Source organism: Giraffa tippelskirchi, chromosome 7 (genome assembly GCF_054371585.1).
Source record: "Giraffa tippelskirchi isolate mGirTip1 chromosome 7, T2T-mGirTip1v1.2.pri, whole genome shotgun sequence".
In the NCBI taxonomy this organism is placed as follows: Eukaryota; Metazoa; Chordata; class Mammalia; order Artiodactyla; family Giraffidae; genus Giraffa; species Giraffa tippelskirchi.
The window spans coordinates 122,192,757-122,211,547 of record NC_137281.1 but is presented as its reverse complement, the minus strand read 5'-3'; the positions used below and the strand labels follow the sequence as shown (position 1 = coordinate 122,211,547).

General features: G+C 34.5%; 2 protein-coding genes across 37 annotated transcripts in view; one reads left to right on the top strand and one right to left on the bottom strand.

The window, feature by feature from the left end:
• FAM227B (family with sequence similarity 227 member B) overlaps positions 1-18,791 on the bottom strand; it is a 217,507-nt gene that overhangs the window by 69,262 nt on the left and 129,454 nt on the right. The gene's annotated exons all lie outside the window — the stretch shown is intronic.
• The window catches only part of FGF7 (fibroblast growth factor 7), a 62,771-nt gene continuing 57,794 nt past the window's right edge, over positions 13,815-18,791 (top strand). Inside the window, exons 1-2 of one of the 3 annotated variants that reach the window (XM_081508454.1) lie at positions 13,815-14,112; positions 14,701-15,255. In XM_081508454.1, coding sequence (XP_081364580.1) covers positions 14,970-15,255 — 286 coding nt within the window. In that variant the 5' untranslated portion in view covers positions 13,815-14,112; positions 14,701-14,969. The remainder of the gene's footprint in view (positions 14,113-14,700; positions 15,256-18,791) is intronic. The other 2 variants (XM_081508457.1, XM_081508456.1) reach the window with 2 other exon arrangements.

The window sequence follows — 18,791 nt, the reverse complement described above, 5'->3', positions numbered from 1 at the left end:
TCAATGTGACATTAACAAGTTGAATAATAAAACCATATGATCATGAATAGACACAGAAAAGGGTTTTGATAAAATTCAACAACCATTTATGATAAAAATTCTCTAGAAAGTTGGCATAGAGGGAACCTATCTCAATGTAATAAAAGGTCACATTTTATAAACTTACAGCTAACATTATACTTAATGGTAAAAAAACATCCAGAACAAGGTGAGGATGTTCGCTTCTGCCACTTTTATTCAACATAGTATTGGAAGCCCTAGCCACAGTAATCAGTGAAGAAAAAATAATAAAAGGAATTCAAATTGGAAAAGAAGAAGTAAAACTGTCACTGTTTGCAGACAACATAATACTAAACATAGAAAATCCTAAAGGTGCTACTGAAAATCTACTAGAGCTTGTCAATGAATTTGGTAATGTTTCAGGATACAAAATTAATAGACAGAAATCTGTTGCATTTCTATACACTAGCAATGAAAGATAAAAAAGAGAAATTAAGGAAACCATCAAATCAAAAAGAGCAAAGGATCTAGGAAGACCTATGGAGGCAAAAGATCCTGTACTCTGAAAACTATGAGATGCTGATGAAAGAAATCAAAGATGACACAAACAGATGGAAAGATATACCATGTTCTTGTATTGCCAGAATCAATATTGTCAAAATGACTATATTATCCAAGGCAATGTTCAGATTCAACACAATCCCTATCACATTACCAATGGCATTTTTCACAGAACTAGAACATTTGTAATTTGTATGGAAACACAAAAGACCCTGAATAATCAAAGCAATCTTGAGGAAGGAAAACAGAATTGGAGGAATCTGGCTCCCTGCCTTCAGACTATACTACAAAGCTACCGTCATCAAAAGAGTATGGTACTAGTACAAAAATAGAAATATAGAACTATGAACCAGGATAGAAAGCCCAGAAGTAAACCCGTACACTCATGGCCAATTTAGGCACAACAAAGAAAGCAAAAATATATTGAATAAAAATGAGAAAATACAGTATCTTCAATAAGTGGTGCTGGGAAAACTAGACAACTATCTGTAAAAAAAAAAAAAAAAAAATAGAACATTCTGTAATGCCATATACAAAAATAAACTCTAAATGGATTAAAGACTTAAATGTAAGACTGAATACTCTAAAACTCCTAAAGGAAAACCTAGGCAGGACATAAATTGTGGCAATATCTTTTTGGATGGTCTCTTAGAGCAATGGAAGTAGGGGAAACAATAAAAACAACAACCGCTAAATTAGACCTAATTAAACTTAAAAGCTTAGGAACAAAACCATAAATAAAATGAAAACAAAACCTACAGAATGGGAGAATACATTTGTAAACAATGCATCTGACAAGGGATTAATCTCCAAGACATACAAATAGCTCATACAATTCCATATCAAAAAACAAACAAACCAATTAAAAAATGGGCAGAAGACCACAATAGACATTTTTCCAAAGAAGACATGTGAAATATGCCCAATATGCCCAAAAGGTCATGAAAATATGCCCAATATTGCTAATTATTAGAGAAATTTAAATCAAAAGAAAATGAAGTATCATCTTACACCAGTCAGAATGGTCATCATCATAAGTATATAAATAATAAGTGCTGGAGAGGGTGTGGAGAAAAGGAAACTGTCCCAGAAAGTAAATTAGTGCAGCCACTATCGAAAACAGTAAGGAGGTTCTGTAAAAATATAGTTACCATATGATCCTGCAAATTCACTCCTGTGCATATATCCAGGGAAAACCATAATTCAAAAAGATACATGCACCTCAGTGTTCATTGCAGCACTATTTACAATAGTCAAGACATGGAAGCAACCTAAATATTCATTGATAAGTGAATAAAGATGTTGTATACATATGCAATGGAATACTCAGTTCAGTCGCTCAGTCGTGTCAACTCTTTGCAGCCCCATGGACTGCAGCACGCTAGGCTTCCTTGTCCATCACCAACTCCCAGAGCATACTCAAACTCATGTCCATTGCATTGGTGATGCCATCCAACCATCTCATCCTCTGTCAGCCCCTGCTCCTCCAGGTTTCAATCCTTCCCAGCATCAGGGACTTTTCCAATGAGTCAGCTCTTCGCATCAGGTGGCCAAAGTATTGAAGTCAGCTTCAACATCAGTCCCTCCAACGAACACCCAAGACTGATCTCCTTTAGGATGGACTGGTTGGACCTCCTTGCAGCCCAAGGGACTCTCAAGAGTCTTCTCCAACACCACAGTTATTCAATCATTAAAAAGAATGAAATAATGCCATTTGTAGCAACATGGATGAATTTAAGAGATTATCATAAAAAGTGAAGTAAGTCAGAGAAAAACAAATATCATGTCATTTTCTTTAAAGATAAGAATTGTTACAGAACAGACTAAGTCAGATGACTTGGTGATACGCTGCTGCTGCTACTATTTAGTTGCTAACTGAGTCTTTGTGATCCCTAAGACTGTAGCCTACCAGGCTCCTCTTGTCCATTTCCCAGGCAAAAATACTGGAGTGAGTTGTCATTTCCTTCTCCAGAGGGTTTTCCTGACCCAGGATCAAACTTGCATCTCCTGCTTGGTGGGCAAATTCTTTACCACTGAGCCACCTGGGAAGCTTGGTGATATATTAAGCCACACTTAATGGGAGTTCAATCAATTTAAGTCAGTAAGTTACTTATGACCTTATTAATAATACTAGCTATATTACCTATACACTACCTATTTTACAACATTGCTGTTTCTTACACATTACTAACACATTTAGTAACACATTTAGTAATGTGTTACTAAATGTGTTACTGAGCCTTTGATAAAATGATGACTAGGTAACTTCAAGCAAGTGACCACTTATATAGTTCTATATAAGATCAATGACTATAATAGTGTAACTCTAGATATGGGAAGAAAAACTAGAGGGAACCATTTTCTGGACCATAACTGACTAGTAAGACAGGTGGTCCAGAGACACTTGGTTACTGTTGATAGGACCTAGCTCAGTAATAGCACATTGAGTGGCCTACCAAAAAAAATTCCTAGCCTGATCTAGGAATGAGCATTTCTAGCACCATGGGACAAAATGGTCATGAAATACCTCTCAAACTATGATTGAATTTAATACCATGAGGGGACCTGTCACTACAAATTTTTGTTTGCCACCTGGTTCTACAAGAACAAAGTCACTAGCTGCTGCATTTGCTGGCCTTCAATACATTCTGAAAGGAGTTGAGGGCAGAGATCAGAAAGAGGCACTCTGTGCTCTCAAAAAAATTGGCAGACTAGGCCTTCATATAGTTCGATATTTCCAGGAGAAAATTTAATGAGCCCAATTTCTTGCATATTTCTCATATCTGGAAAAGCACTAAAATCATTAATAGACATATGCTCCTGGTGGCAACAGCAACTTCTGCCAAAATGTGTGCTTGATTGCACATACTCCCTCTTCACCAATTTTGTATATATTATAGAGTCCTCTCCCCCTGACCTCTTGAGAGCGGTTTCTCAGAGCTATCTGAGACTGTCTCCCAGGCTATAGTTCTCCTTTGGCCCCAAATAAACCTTAGCTCACAACTCTCATGTTGTGCTTTTTCTCCCCCAGTCAACAAGAATAATAGTAGTTCATATCTAGGTATATCTGATTGCAAAAATAACATTTGAATGGTGAAAGCTCTTCACAGGCCAGTTGTTCCATATTACCTCTAAACACCATATCCTCTCATATTGTACATAGCTAGAAGCTTTTAGTAATTTCTCATTTAATATTTATTTGCTGTTTCTTAGTGGCTCCAATTTTTTGTCTTCTTTCTTCAGTACGTAGGCTTTGTTATCTTCTTGCTCCCATAATACTTTGTATGTGTCATTTAACTTGTGAACTCTCAAAAATGAATTGCTAATGAGAAGAGTGAATCATTTTCCATGTCTGGTTTCCAAGATTTCTCATTTTGAAAGAATAAGTTTCCAAATATTAACTTGCTTTAAATGATTACCCATACAAACCCCGCCTCTGTAAACTTTATCTTAAATGAAAAAGAAAAGCCTGCCAAGTTAGAGTACATGAATAGCTCTTTTAAAATTATTGAATAAAAGTTTAAATTACCAGAGGTTGCATCATTATGGGTTATTTGAGAATTGTTTGTCTTCTATAATATGAAGTTATTCTCAGAGGAATACTGATTGGAATAGAAACCAGATGTGTTTTTCAAGACTAGACTGAAAAAAATGACAAACAAGTAGAAAATTAATATAAGAATGACTAAAGGAGGTTTCTAGAAACTTGAAGCATGGGTATAATAGAAAAAGTGTGTGTGTGTGTGTGTGTGTGTGTGTGAGAGAGAGAGAGACAGAGACAGAGACAGAGCGAGACAGAGAGAGGGAGGAAGGGAGGGAGAGAGAGAGAGAGATGAGAATAAAAAAATGTAGAGGAGAAAAATGCAGAGAAAGGGAAGGAGAATGAATAGGATATGATTAAGTTTCAGAAGTCAAAACAGAACCAAAAAACTTCTAAATCTTAGTAAATATTTGCATCAACAAGGAAATCACATAATTGAATTTTTACCTATAAACCAAAACAGGGAAAAAAATGAGACAAGATGATCTTTCAGTCTAAAAGGAATAACTTAAGTACTAAAAAGATGAGGACTACTGTTGAAAGGAAAAAAAAAAAGCCCCCTTTAAATTTGAAATATAAGATGCTCTGAGTGTGTTAAAATGATCCAGAAATTTTATATTTTTCATCTCTTCTCTTCCACCTTTTTTGAGAGAATAAAAGAACAATAATGTTTTTGATGTTTTGAATTTGCATCTTGGTCTTATATTTGATTATATTAGAAATACAGTATATTAATAAATGTCAACATGCTAAGTGAAATAAACAGAATGGAAGGCATAAAGAAGTCAATCCAAGGAAGGGAGGAGTATACCATACATAATTTCATTACAATTTTTGAATTAGTCTTTAACCACCCTTTTTTCTTATACTAAGAACTAGTGTTATTTTCTTTATTTATCCAAGTCAAAAATAATAAAGTGAATTCTATCCTAATAAAACATTCTATCTTGGAGTAGTTTAAAATATAGTAAAACTGCATTCATTTGGAGTCCCTTAATTCAGAACTTGTTTCCATTCAAACTGAGTTTCCATTGAAGTTTATTTTTGCTTTGCAGATATTTCTAAGCTGGTATGCTGCTGCTGCTTCTAAGTCGCTTTAGTCGTGTCCGACTCTGTGCGACCCCATAGATGGCAGCCCACCAGGCTCCACCATCCCTGGGATTCTCCAGGCAAGAATACTGGAGTGGGTTGCCAATAAATTAGGAGAAATCAGTTGTCGGGAGATTTAAAAATATTTAAGAGAGAAAGCAACTTTCAAACATCTTTCAGAACTTTCACATTCACATTTGCAGATAAATTAATAATCTATTACACTATTTTTCTTATTTATTCAATTAAGCCAGGTGACAGTATGATTTATTACACATATAGTTCTTGGCATTAATAAACAGTATTTCTTTTAAAATATATTCCAATTTTTGATTTCTACTAATTTAGCAATGCTCTAAACTCATGAAACAATGCTTCCAATTTCCAAGCTTGTTAGGCTAGGAAATCAAAGCTATAATTATAAGCAGCCAAAAATTCATTAGAAAAAACTCAGTTTTTGTTGTCCTTATGGCCTCTATCAAATGACTGATATAACTGCCTTTTTTTAACTTCACTATTTTTTCTTGACATTAGAGATACAAAAGTTTAGTTTTTGACATTCCTTGTTATATAATTCACTGTGGCATTATATGCTGGTATGAACTACTCTACTACAACATTCCTCTAGACTATAAAGGTAATTTTCTATTAGGTGAAATACCCAGAGAGAATGCCAACATTATCATTAGAAACTTCTTTCTCAGTGTCACCTGAATTGACTCAACTGCACATTAAACTATACTTGGACAACTTTGCAACCCATTTATGGCTGAAACCAAAAAATAAACTGCTTTAGGCTTTTATAGTAAGGTCCCACAACACAGCTTGCCTTCTGATAATTTCATGTGTTATAATACTGGGAACTGTGATATTCTGGTTGTAGATATTCTAGAAATATTGTTTCTAATATTTTTATATTAGATTTTAATATAATATTCATTAATCTTTCTAATAAAATTTCTAATATCTAGAAATATTAGAGTCCATAGGGTCTCAAAGAGTCAGACACAACTGAGTAACACACACACACACACACACACACTCTCTCTCTCTCTCAAGACTGCTGTAAGAAGTTTTCGTTTTTGCACCTGAGTACTTTAGAAAGAGATTCTATTTCTAACTCCACCCTTTTGTGGTAATTGATTTGCAAGATGCTTACTGGTTCTTATTTTAAGGGAATGAGAGGTGCAGATCCCTCAGATCCAGAATGAATAGAGTTTGGGTTTATAGCATTCCTCTCATCTAACTTTCCAACTGCTTGATTTCCCCTCCAATGCCAGTTCTCTTCCAGTCTGAGTTCTGCAAATGACACTGCTATTTATCCTGTTACAAATGTCAGACATCTGGAATTTAACCTTGACTCTTCCTTGTTTCTCACACTGAATTATCACTTAGCTTTGTCTCCAAAATCTATCTCCCCACTTCTTTCCTTCTCTCTGCTCTGATCCCAGTCTAAGGTATCATCAATTCCAAACTGAATTACAGCCACAGCCTCCTAAGCCACAGGTCTCCTTACCTCAACTTTTGTCATCCTCCAAATCATTCTCACAAAGTTTTCAGGATGATCACATTACTCACTGATTATTATACATTATACTTAGAATTAAGTCCAAAGTCCCCAACATTGATATCAAGATCCTACACAGGCAAGAGGAAGGGGACCTATGTATACCTGTGGCTGATTCATGTTGATGTATGGCAGAAATCAACACAAATGTGTAAAGGAATTATCCTCAAAAATAAAGTAAAAACAAAAAAGATCCTACACACATTGGTCTCATATTACCGAACTTTTCCCTTGTTCACTCAATTCTAGTCACACTGTCATTTAGTTTCTAAAACAAAAGCTCATTTTCACCTCAGAGCCTTTGTTTTCCCTGTTACCTTTGCCTGGGAATGCATTACCTTCATTTCTGATTTCTTCTTATCCATCAGATCTCAGTTTAATCATCACCTCCTCAGAAAGGTCTTTTGTGACCAGATTTAAACCACAATGACATCCATGAAATATTAAAAAATGATAGTTTTAGCACTCATTTTGCTATGTAGACAATGAACATGGAACCAAAGAATGACAATTTAAAGCAAAGAATGTAGAAACCCTAATCACCCAGAGTCTTTCTTGTTTTCCATAATGTTTTCCTAGGGTTGAAGCAAAACCCTCTCCATAGCCATTACAACAATTTCCAACTGTTAGAGTGGCACTTGTTATCAAAAACAGCACTAATGTATAGCATTGAATCAAGGAGATAGATTCTTTGCTAAAGTTAAGCATTAATTTAAGGAGAGTCTAGGCAATCAAGAATAAATTGTATAATTTAACTTCATTATACAGATATTTCTGAATTGGAAAAAAAAGAAGTAGTAACTCTGGAGATCTTGCTTCAGGTCTGAAGTTGTTTAGTAAGTTAAAAATATAATTTGAAGAACTTGACTTCTAGGTTAGCATATTAGATAACTTTTTATAAATGTAAAATTAAACAACAATTTTTTATAGACTTAAGAGACACAAAGAATCTAGATACACTTGTAAACTGAGATATTTATATAGTTGAGTCACAGGCACACTACAGTTTTGAGTATGTGACTCAGACTTTGTATCTTATATACAGTTAGCTTTAAAATGTTAGGGCATAAGTGTAAGCACAAAGTTTGCATGACTGAAGATTTATAGGAATCCCCACACTTGCTCAATTATTTTTTACATTTTCCTTTGGAGTTTAAACTTGCGCCTATGCCCAGGTCTATAAGGTTTATAAGTAGACCTGCCTGTACTCCAGCTTCCCGTTACACTTAAGAATAACCTCTAACTCTTATTACCATGACCTTTGAAGTTCTTTACTATCTGGCTCCTGCCTACTTTTTCAGTTTCACTAATCTCTCACAACTTTTCCTATTGCTCATGTACTTCATTCAACATATCGGCCTTCTTTCAGTTCTTGGAACACACCAACGTCAGTCTTGCTCCAGGCAGCTCAAACTTTACCTCCTCAGATGGGTCCTTCTAACTTAAAATAGGTCCCTCTATCCATTTACCCCTCAACCTCCTATCTCCTCGGACACCTTGTTTCTATCCTACCCACACCCACACTGCCTCTGCCACACGCACAGGCCAAAGAGCTGTGTTTATGTTCTCTCACCAGAAAGCATGCTCTGTAAGTGCAAAGACCACTTCTAGAATACTGACTGTACCTCTGAAAGTCTGGGACAACATCTGGCAACAAATAACTATTTGATAAATAGTTAAGTGAATGAACTAAGGAAGTGAGTAACACTGGTGGAATGGCATGATCCAAAGTTGAGGCTGAATTGATGAAATGGGACTAAAGGAAGAAAAGATGAAAATAAATCCATAGTTTGGTGATAGTGATGAGAATGTAGTAGAAATAAATCTTGGACCACAATCTCAAATATGCAAGGGGTAACATATAACCTTATAAATCATCCTGGCTTCAACTTTGAGAATTTCACCCCCCTTACTTCTCACCACTGGTTAGTAAAAACTTATGTCAACTATTCTTGGGTTCCCTCCTCTGTTTCAAGATGCGATAGAATTCAAGGGTTTTTATTCAGGCCCAAGACAAGGGACTCAAGTTGTTGTGTCCTTTGTGTACTCTAGTTACTTGTAGGTGTCTACTGACTCCGCTCATGGAGTTTCTTCAGGTCTGGGTTCTCTGCTTTTCCAGATTTCTTTTAAAATATGAGAAATATTTATGAGGGGTGCTTATGAGTCCGTCTGTTTTTAGACACGTAGGCAGTCTTTACTCTTTGGAGCTTTGCTGTTTCTGCTGTGCGCTGTGGTAGTACCAGAAATGTAGAACGTGGCTCCCCAAATAGACTTTTCTCTATGTTCCCTGATCTGTGGATTCTACCTTCTCTGAGATTCTTCTCAAAGACACTTTGATGTTTCACTTCTTTTCAGGGCATTTAGCACAACCCTATGAAGCAGATTTGGGCTTTACCCAAGTTGGGAGGTATATGTGACTTTTTCTTCTCCTCCATCTTTCCTTTTCAATCACAAAGTTTGGGTATCTTTTTGAAAATGTGAATAACAGAAAAAATAGGATAAAGGAATACAATTTTGTATTTCTTAAACTTATTCTCCTGGCAGAAATTAAATTAGTTTGGGTCAGAATAGAGGCATAGAGTATAATTATGATCATGTCACTCGTCTGATTATCATACCATAATGGCCTCCTATTGCTCTTAGGATAAAGATCAAACTCTGACTTAGCCCACTAGGACCCTGCTTGCCTCTCCAGCTTTTTTACATACCAAAGTCCTTCTCATTCTCTCTCCTAGAGCCCACTGGTGTTTCCTTGTTGAAAGAACTCCCACCATCCTTTAATCTGCAGCTCTACTGGCATTATCACAGGGAAAGTTTCCTATTGCCACTTATGGTAGACACTCATAGCACTGTGTACTTTATAGTACTTGTCCATGACGGACACTTTCTTTCATAAAGTGAGAAATGCAAGAAAAAACAATAAAATGCTTTTTTCATCTGTCAGATTACCAAAACCCCCAATGTTTGACAATACACTATACTGAACAGGCACTCTATATACTGTGAGTGAGACTATAAAACTAGTTCAACTTCTGTGGAGAGTAAACTAGCAATATCCATCCAAATGATAAGTTTATAATTTTATTCATTGTGGCATTTTTTTTTTTGCAATAGAAAAAGACTGGAAATAAATTAAGTGTTTAACAACAGGAAGCTAGTCAAATACATTGTAATATATTCATTCAATGGTGTACTATGCAGCTGTAAAAAAAAAAATGAGGTAATTTCCTAAATACTGAGATGGGAAGATTTTCTTTTTTTTATTAAGTAAAAAATGCAACATGCACAACACTGTGTATGATATGCTACCTTTTTCATAAAAAGAGAACAAGTAAAAATGTATACACACATATATATTCCGTTTGCCTATATATGCATACAAAATTCTGGAAAGATACACCAGAAACTAAATATAGGTAATAATAATGATTACCTATAGGGAAAGGATGGGAACTAGGAGGATGTGGAACAGGATAGGATATAAAAATGTAAAAGAATGAAAATATTTAATGATGTTCCCACTTATTGATTATATTATACATACTTACGAATGTGACATAGTTTTAAAATTAATGACTGGAATGCAAAATTCATTAAACAAAAATATTTTCTATCATTAACCTCTTTTTAAAATAGGGAGATAATGGAAGTTGCCTAAGCAAAACTAGGAGGTTAATCATTACTTTAACTGCCTATGTTTTTATGATATTTACTGAAATAGACTCTTCGTATTCTTTTCATATAGTCTATCACCAAATCAAAGTAGGCAAGTATTAGCACTGTTTCTTTTTTGAAGAATCCCAGGTGCTAATCTCTATTTACTAAGGACTTTTTTTAAAAAGCGAACTTTTAGAAATAGACACAAGAATTCTTTGTTTTACAAATTTAATCCTTTGTTTTACAACTTCAAAGCTCAAAAGATAGAGATGTTTCCAATTAAAAATTAAGTTAACTCAAATTGGAAAAAACAAAAGAGCACTTCTGCAAAGTATTTTATGTGCTAAGCCTGTCATTATGTGTACATTAAAACAAGAACAATAAATACTTGTTAATGTTATTACTAGTATGAACTTAAAAAACCCCAGAGGGTTTACTCCATCTAGAGATACCTAAGTTACTTTTGTTTCTGAAGAATTCCTTTTGAAATATAATAAGAGATAAGTGAGGCTCTTCATTATGGCTGTGGTGCTTGTGAAACAGGTCGTAAGCCCATATAGCATGCATGCAAGCATTATGTAAACTGATAATCAAAGGATACATATTCCCTTGTTAAGATTTAATCCATTCACTAATATTACTGCTATCATATTTTCAAATCACAAGGTACAATGGCATCTAATGAACACAAGATTGCTGGGAAAAATAACGCAACCTCAGATATGCAGATGATACCATTCTTATGGCAGAAAGTGAAGAGGAACTAAAAAGCCTCTTCATGAGGATGAAAGAGGAGAGTGAAAAAGCTGGCTTAAAACTCAACATTCAAAAAACAAAGATCATGTATGGCAAAACAAATACAATATTGTAAAGTTAAAAAATCGATAAATAAACTAATTAAAAAAAAAACCAAACATGAAGATCATGGCATCCAGTCCTATCACTTCATGGCAAATAGATGGGGAAAAAGTGGAAGCAGTGACAGATATTCTTTTCTTGGGCTCCAAAATCATTGCGGATGGTGACTGCAGCCATGAAATTAAAAGATGCTTGCTCCTTGGAAGGAAAGCTATGACAAACCTAGATAGTGTATTAAAAACCAGAAACATCACTTTCCAACAAAAGTCTGTATAGTCGAAGTTTTTATGATTTTTCCAGTAGACATGTACAGATGAGAGATTTGGACCAAAAAGAAGGCTGAATGTCAAAGAATTGATGCTTTTGAACTGTGGTGCTGGAGAAGATTCTTGAGAGTCCTTTGGACTGCAAGGAGATCAAATCAATCAATCCTAAAGGAATCAACCCTGAATATTCATTGGAAGGACTGATGCTGAAGCTGAAACTCCGATACTTAGGTCACCTGATGGGAAGAGCTGACTCACTGGTAAAGACCATGATGCTGGGAAGGATTGAAGGCAGCAGAAGAGGGCAACAGAGAATGAGATGGTTGGACAGCATCACTGACTCAATGGACATGAGTTTGAACAAACTCAGAGAGTAAAGGACCGGGAAGCCTGGATTGCTGCAGTCCATGGGGTTGCAAAGAGTCAGACATGACTTAGCGACTGAACAACAATGAACTTAGAGTACACAGATTAATTTCATATTTACTTTGTTTCTAATTTTAATTTTATAATTAACCCTATACAGCAAATGAAGCACTAAGTACTCTTCATCAAAAAAAAAAAAAATCCATTTTTGAATTTAAGTCTTGAGCACTTAATAAGCAACTTTTGACTTCTGACTCCATGATTCCTTAGTATAAAATCTGTAGGGTCAATGTGGAATGGATGAATTTAGTAGCTCTTGAATATCTACATGTAAATTAGCTGTTAATAATTTTCATTTCTTTAGAAGGAATATCCGAGTCCTAGGAGTTCTAACCCTGCTCATTATTGTTGCCTACAAAACTAATGGAGATATGATTTAGAACACAGTAGCATCATATTTTCTTTTTTCTCTCTTCCTCCTTTTAGAGAAATACATGATGGAATATTTTGTAGTCACTACCTTTCAACAGAGGCAATTATAGAAGGGTCATCCCCTTCTGCTCTAATAAATTTAGAAAAGTCTATTTGGGGCCTAAAGAGTAATTGAGTATGTTTAAACTATGCTGTGCTCTTGATTCTGTTCCCCCAAAGCATAGACACAAAGGAAAATTATAATATAATTTATAATACAATTGAATGTATTAAATACTTGATTTTCTTTTCCTATTTGGTCTACATGCACCACCTGCTGGTAAAGTACTGCATTTCAAGTGCTATGTGTGTGTGTGTGTGTAAATTTATAATATAATTTATAATACAATTGAATGTATTAAATACTTGATTTTGTTTTCCTATTTGGTCAACATGCACCACCTGCTGGTAAAGTATTGCATTTCAAGTGCTGTGTGTGTGCGTGCGTGTGTGTGTGTGTGTGTGTGTTGAGAGTATTAACATGGGAAATAGAATGTTAATATGTATTCCTAAATATTGATTTAGATTAACAATGCAATTATTTTGCAACAAATACCTAATGAAATTCTGGCATACTAATAAATACATGCTAGAACAGGAAACTAATATATACATGCTAAAAAAGGGGAGAATAACTCATGGTGGAAAGCAAAATAGCATTCTCTTTTTTTCATGAGCTATACCTCTTAAAATTCCATCCTTAAATGAACATATATTTATTGCATCAATGTTCTTACTGAGGACAAGAGTCAACCACTGATAACCAATATAAAACCATATAAATTTTTATTTTTAATTTTTAAGAATAATAATTTAAAAGTATGTATCCTCTTCCTGATCTTAGTAGGGTAAGTAACAAGTCACAGAATTTTAAAACTACAAGGCACCATAGAATCATCTAGACTAATTTTACAAGTGTAGTAGGTGAGATTCAGAAACTTCAGGTGACTTGTGCAAGGTCATACTGGTAATTAGTGGCTCAACTCAAGTAAGAATATTGTTATTCTTACTTTCAGTCTAGGAACATAAGACATAAAGTTATAAGCAATGCTGAAATATCTCTATATGAAGAGATATACTCTTAACTCAGCTATACACTTCTTGAAACACTAAGGTGTGACTTAATACATATTAGGAGTTTTATTCTAACATTCTGAACACAAAGGAATAATAGTAGCAATGTATGCTTCATAAATCTATGTAAAAGATTTCCTGTTAAAAGATCCTTTTACATATATGGTCAAAGCAATATTTTTCAACTTATTTCAACTGCTATGAGACAACCTAAAAAATTCTGTTTCCCCTTCTAACTGCTTCAGAATCAGAGATTTGTTTCTACAAAGTAGGTACCCATTTGTAGATCTGAGCATAAACCATGTCCATAGCTCCCTCTCATGACCACTGAATGAATACTATACAAGTCTCTTTTATTCTCGCTGCTGTATTCAACTAACAGCTCACTGGTTAAGTTTTAATTGCTTCCAATGAGGTCAGCAAAGGTATTTATCGAAAAGCCCTGAATAAAAGGCTCCACACACACACACACAAGCTCACACGCGCTCACACACACAGAGAAAATCCTCTTGCCTGCTGTTGATTTATGGAAACAATTATGATTCCGCTGGAGAATTTCTCAGCTGAGAAATAGTTTGTAGCTACAGTAGAGAGGCTCAAGTTGCACAGGGCAGACAACAGACATGGAATTCTTGTGTATCCAGCTGTTAACAACAGAACAAGTAAGTGACTGTTACTTGTCTTTAAAAATAATGCTAAATGTTTGTTAGTAGTTTATCTATTTCTCTGGTTTTAGTACTGAGGGGAAAAGTAAAGTTACCAGACTTCTGAGCCGTGTGATTATCTACAGTAATTACGTTGTAGAACTTACATAAAGATAAGGTTGAAATTCTCCAGAGCAATTCTGACATTTAACTTGAGAACTGTGGGCAGTTCAGAAGAAAATAGTCAAACCACAACCGTAAAAGAATAAAGACATCTAGGAAAAGCATTTATATTTTGTTAATAGTAACTTTAGAACTGAATTTAAATCAACAGCTCTAAATTGCAGGATGTTTCTTATCAAATAGGGACTGGAATGAATGGTACAATCATGTTCAGATTAATCTCTACTAATGTAGAACTTTTATAAGTCTACAAATAGAGTGGTAAGGACCCTGACATCCTCTGTGAAAACTGTTTTAAATGTATGTTCACAGTAAGAATTACACAGTGTGCTGTAATAGTATTTGCCCACTGAAATTTGTACAATCACTTTTCATCTTCCTCTCTCTCCCCCCTCTCCATTCTTAATCTCTCATTGCAAACAGAAGTCAAGTAGCAAACAGCATCTCAGCAACTGAGCTTATTACAACCTGCTTTTATAAGGATATATCAACAGAGAGTTATTTAGGGAGGACTCCTATACTGCTATCAGGAACTAAAAGGATAAGGCTAACAATTTGGAGAGTGTAACTGCTCTTCCTTAAACCAATCTACAGTTCACAGATAGGAAGAGGTCAATGACCTAGGAGCAACAATCAACTCAAGATTTAATTTTCATTATGTTATTCATGAACACCCGGAGCACTATACTATAATGCGCAAATGGATACTGACATGGATCCTGCCAAGTTTGCTCTACAGATCATGCTTCCACATTATCTGTCTAGTGGGCACTATATCTTTAGCTTGCAATGACATGACTCCAGAGCAAATGGCTACAAATGTGAACTGTTCCAGCCCTGAGCGACATACAAGAAGTTATGATTACATGGAAGGAGGAGATATAAGAGTGAGAAGACTCTTCTGTCGAACACAGTGGTATCTGAGGATTGATAAACGAGGCAAAGTCAAAGGGACTCAAGAGATGAAGAATAATTACAGTAAGTAACGTTTTCTTATTTACAGAAAAGCTTATGAACCTTAACAATCTGTGAAAAGATCAATTTTCAAGTGACATGCTTTCTCAATTTCCCTTTTTTTGGAAAAAAAATTAAATGTAATTTTCTATTGGCTCTTAATTGGGATAAACTATGTTCCCAAAAATATCTCCTGGAGTAGGGCAAATATAATAATATTATAGCTGGAGCCGATAAACCAAGCCAATTTGATAATATATTCTCCATGTCCTAAGCTCAAATGCTCATATGTTAAGCAAAACATAAATATTATTATTTATACTGAAATGTGATTTATTGTCTTCTAGCAAAGCTCACTAAGAATTCTACTAGAATACTCAGTGAATGCTCACCAAAAATGAATTATCAGTAGTTTGAGGAAATACAGATTTTTTTCAAAAAATAATTTGATTTCTCTTGAAAAAATATTTCCATGGTGTCAAATACTGAATTGTGCTAAAATGACTTGTGCAATTGTATGTAACTATAAAACAGATAGGAATCGGTGGTCTCCTCATCTGTTCATGTCATAGGAACTTGTATTTGATTGCTTAATTATTTACCTAGGCACAAAAACAGTCTCCTCCTAACATTTTCGTTATCTTCATATGCTATGCCATAAAAGTTCTATGTTACCTTAAGAGAAATATAAATGTGAAGGAGGAAATAAAAGTGAGTTGGGGGAGACGTTAATTTCGTGATTTAAATGTAGATAATTGTATTTTCTTCAATAATCAGTTATTCTTTTTATGTTGATGTATCAGGTTTGGATTTATCATTTAGCAGTTATGATTAATAACCAATTTCAAAAGTATTACATTTTATGGAGTAAAATATATACCTGAACATGTACACTAAGAATTTAAAATCCCTGAGTGAAAAGAAATTTTGTTTGTATTACTAGCGCTTGAACAATGTTATAACATATCATTTTATAATGTTACATATGTTAAATTTAATTGAAAAAGAATACATGGGGGTGACACTGTAAACATTTGCTTAGCATAGTGCCAGGCTTACAAGTGAATATTTAATGCTGCTTATTTAATAAATGTCTTTTAGGCTTCTAAACTATTAATAATAAACCAATATGGGAATAGGGGGAATTATGTTTCCAATATGAAAATGAGAGAAACTACTTTTTAAACTATAATTGATATAGAATGTTAAGGCCATTTTAATAGGTTTCTAACAGCATGGTTATTATTACCTCTATTAATAATGTTAGTTCTAGAATATTGTTATGATTATATTGAAGTTTAGCTAAGGAAATAACTATTTGGAGGAAAGTTTTGTGGATAGCTATTTCTATGTGAGCAATAGAATCTGGCTCATATCAATAAATGATCCCATGGACTGTGGCCTCCTAGGCTCCTCTGTCCATGAAATTCTCCAGGAAAGATACTGGAATGGGTAGCCATTCCCTTCTCCAGGGAATCTTCCCAACCCGGGGGTTGAACCCAGGTCTCCTGCATTGCAGGAGGATTCTTTACCATCTGAGCCACTAGGGAAGCCCATTTAAAAGTTATTGAGATTTTTTTTTTTAATAAATTTATTTATTTTAGTTGGGGGCTAATTACTTTACAATACTGTAGTACTTTTTGCCATACATTGACATGAATCAGCCATGGGTTTACATGTGTTCCCCATCCTGAACCCCCCTCCCACATCCCTCCCCATCCCATCCCTCTGGATAACAGAACTTGGTGGAGAAAACAGAGGCCAGGTGGAAGTTATGACAGATAGGTCCAGTCCCTGCCCATGACTGGCTCTGGCACAACTCCTTCCTTTTTCCAATTCTCAGTTTTTAATCTGTAAAATGTGGGATATGTACAGACGATCCAATATACATTTTAGTTCTTACAGTCTATTTTATTCTAAACTTTAGAATATATAACATAAATGTGAACAATCTAAATTCTCATATAATTACCATACATATTGAACGAGATGAAAGTGACTATCATCTCAATGATAAGTTGAGCTGTCAGAACTAATTTCAAATTGTAGTAGTAAGGTTATTGAACCTAAACACTGTAGAATTCTTTCATATGCTAATTCCTTTTGACTGCTTTTACCCAGTAATGAAAAAGTGAAAAATTAGGTGCCAAATTCAGTGAAAGTTAACAGTATTCATAATTATTTGGGATCAATTAGAATATCTAAAATTGGAATACCTACAATAAGAATGCATTCAGATATGTCTTATTTTGTATTAAAATTTCTTGAAACTATGAAACTCAGGTATTTTAAAATATACACAAAGTGCTCAAGTTTTTCATAGTTTGAAACACAATTTAGCACTGACCTTGAGTAACCATAAAGCCAATATGGTACATAATTTCTCTTCTAGCACTAATTCTATAGTAAAAAATAAAGGAACAAAGAAAGTGAAGAAGTAAAGAAGGAAAGAAAGTCATCCTATATCATTGTAAGTTAGAATGTCACAATACCAATGTACTAAAAGAAATAGTATATATCATGTAGATAATCTTATTTCTATAAGCTTTTTCATAGACTGTATATACTTTCTTGATAGTATATACTATATATGTCCAGGTAAATTCTCCTAGAAAGGGAAGCTTGCATCTGGATCATTTCAGTAAGCTCCAAATTGTTGTCAAGTTTTGCTGCTGTCTTACTGAAGAATAAGCCTGTCAGACTTCTCCATAAATAGAGGCTAACTCACTGTTGTCTACAGAAAATCCTAAGGTACTCCATCGAAAAATATACAGAGAATAACATAGAAGAGAATTCTGATACTCATTTTCTTATTATATAATAACATAGAAGAGAATTCTAATATTCATTTCCTTACTAATTTTAAAATTGAGTGCCTCATACAAAAAATGCAAATTGTCATAGGTGAAGTTAAAGCTATTGCATCCAGATACAAGAAATTGCTCAAAACAATTTGTTTAAAAGTCAAAGAAAACAAAAAACTGAAATTACAAAACTTATTGTTTACATCCCTCAATCCTTAACTGAATTAACGAATAAATGAACAAAAGCTGTTTCCTTCCTATTTTCATTAAAATGAGAAAATAAAAGGTAACTGGATTATCCACTAGGTTGAAATACCAAGTACAGAAAGTGGAAAAGATCAAAATTAAACTTTGAATTTCATGTGTTCTTATGCCTTAACTTCATTCATACATTGCTGAAAGTTGTTCTTTGGAGGTCTTTTAAGATGGGATACATTTAAATGTCTTAGACGATAAAATTTTGCATGAAAAGTTGGACATCATCTACATGAACAGTGGTTCTCTGGGTTACCATAAGAAAGTCCCTAGTCCATTTTCATGAATTTGCTTTGAATGAAAGGGAAAGTGACCTGAAGATATTAATGTATCTTGACGAACTGCTTGCTTCACCAGCAGAAGCACCGCTCCTTCACAGGAATGCGGTTTATAAGATGTTGCTAAGATAATGGATTGGAGTAGGTAGGTGAGGTGAAAAATCTGGGTGTATAATTCTGGTTCCAGAAGTGTTAGGCTGGGGCGGGTGAATGGAGGGTTGGA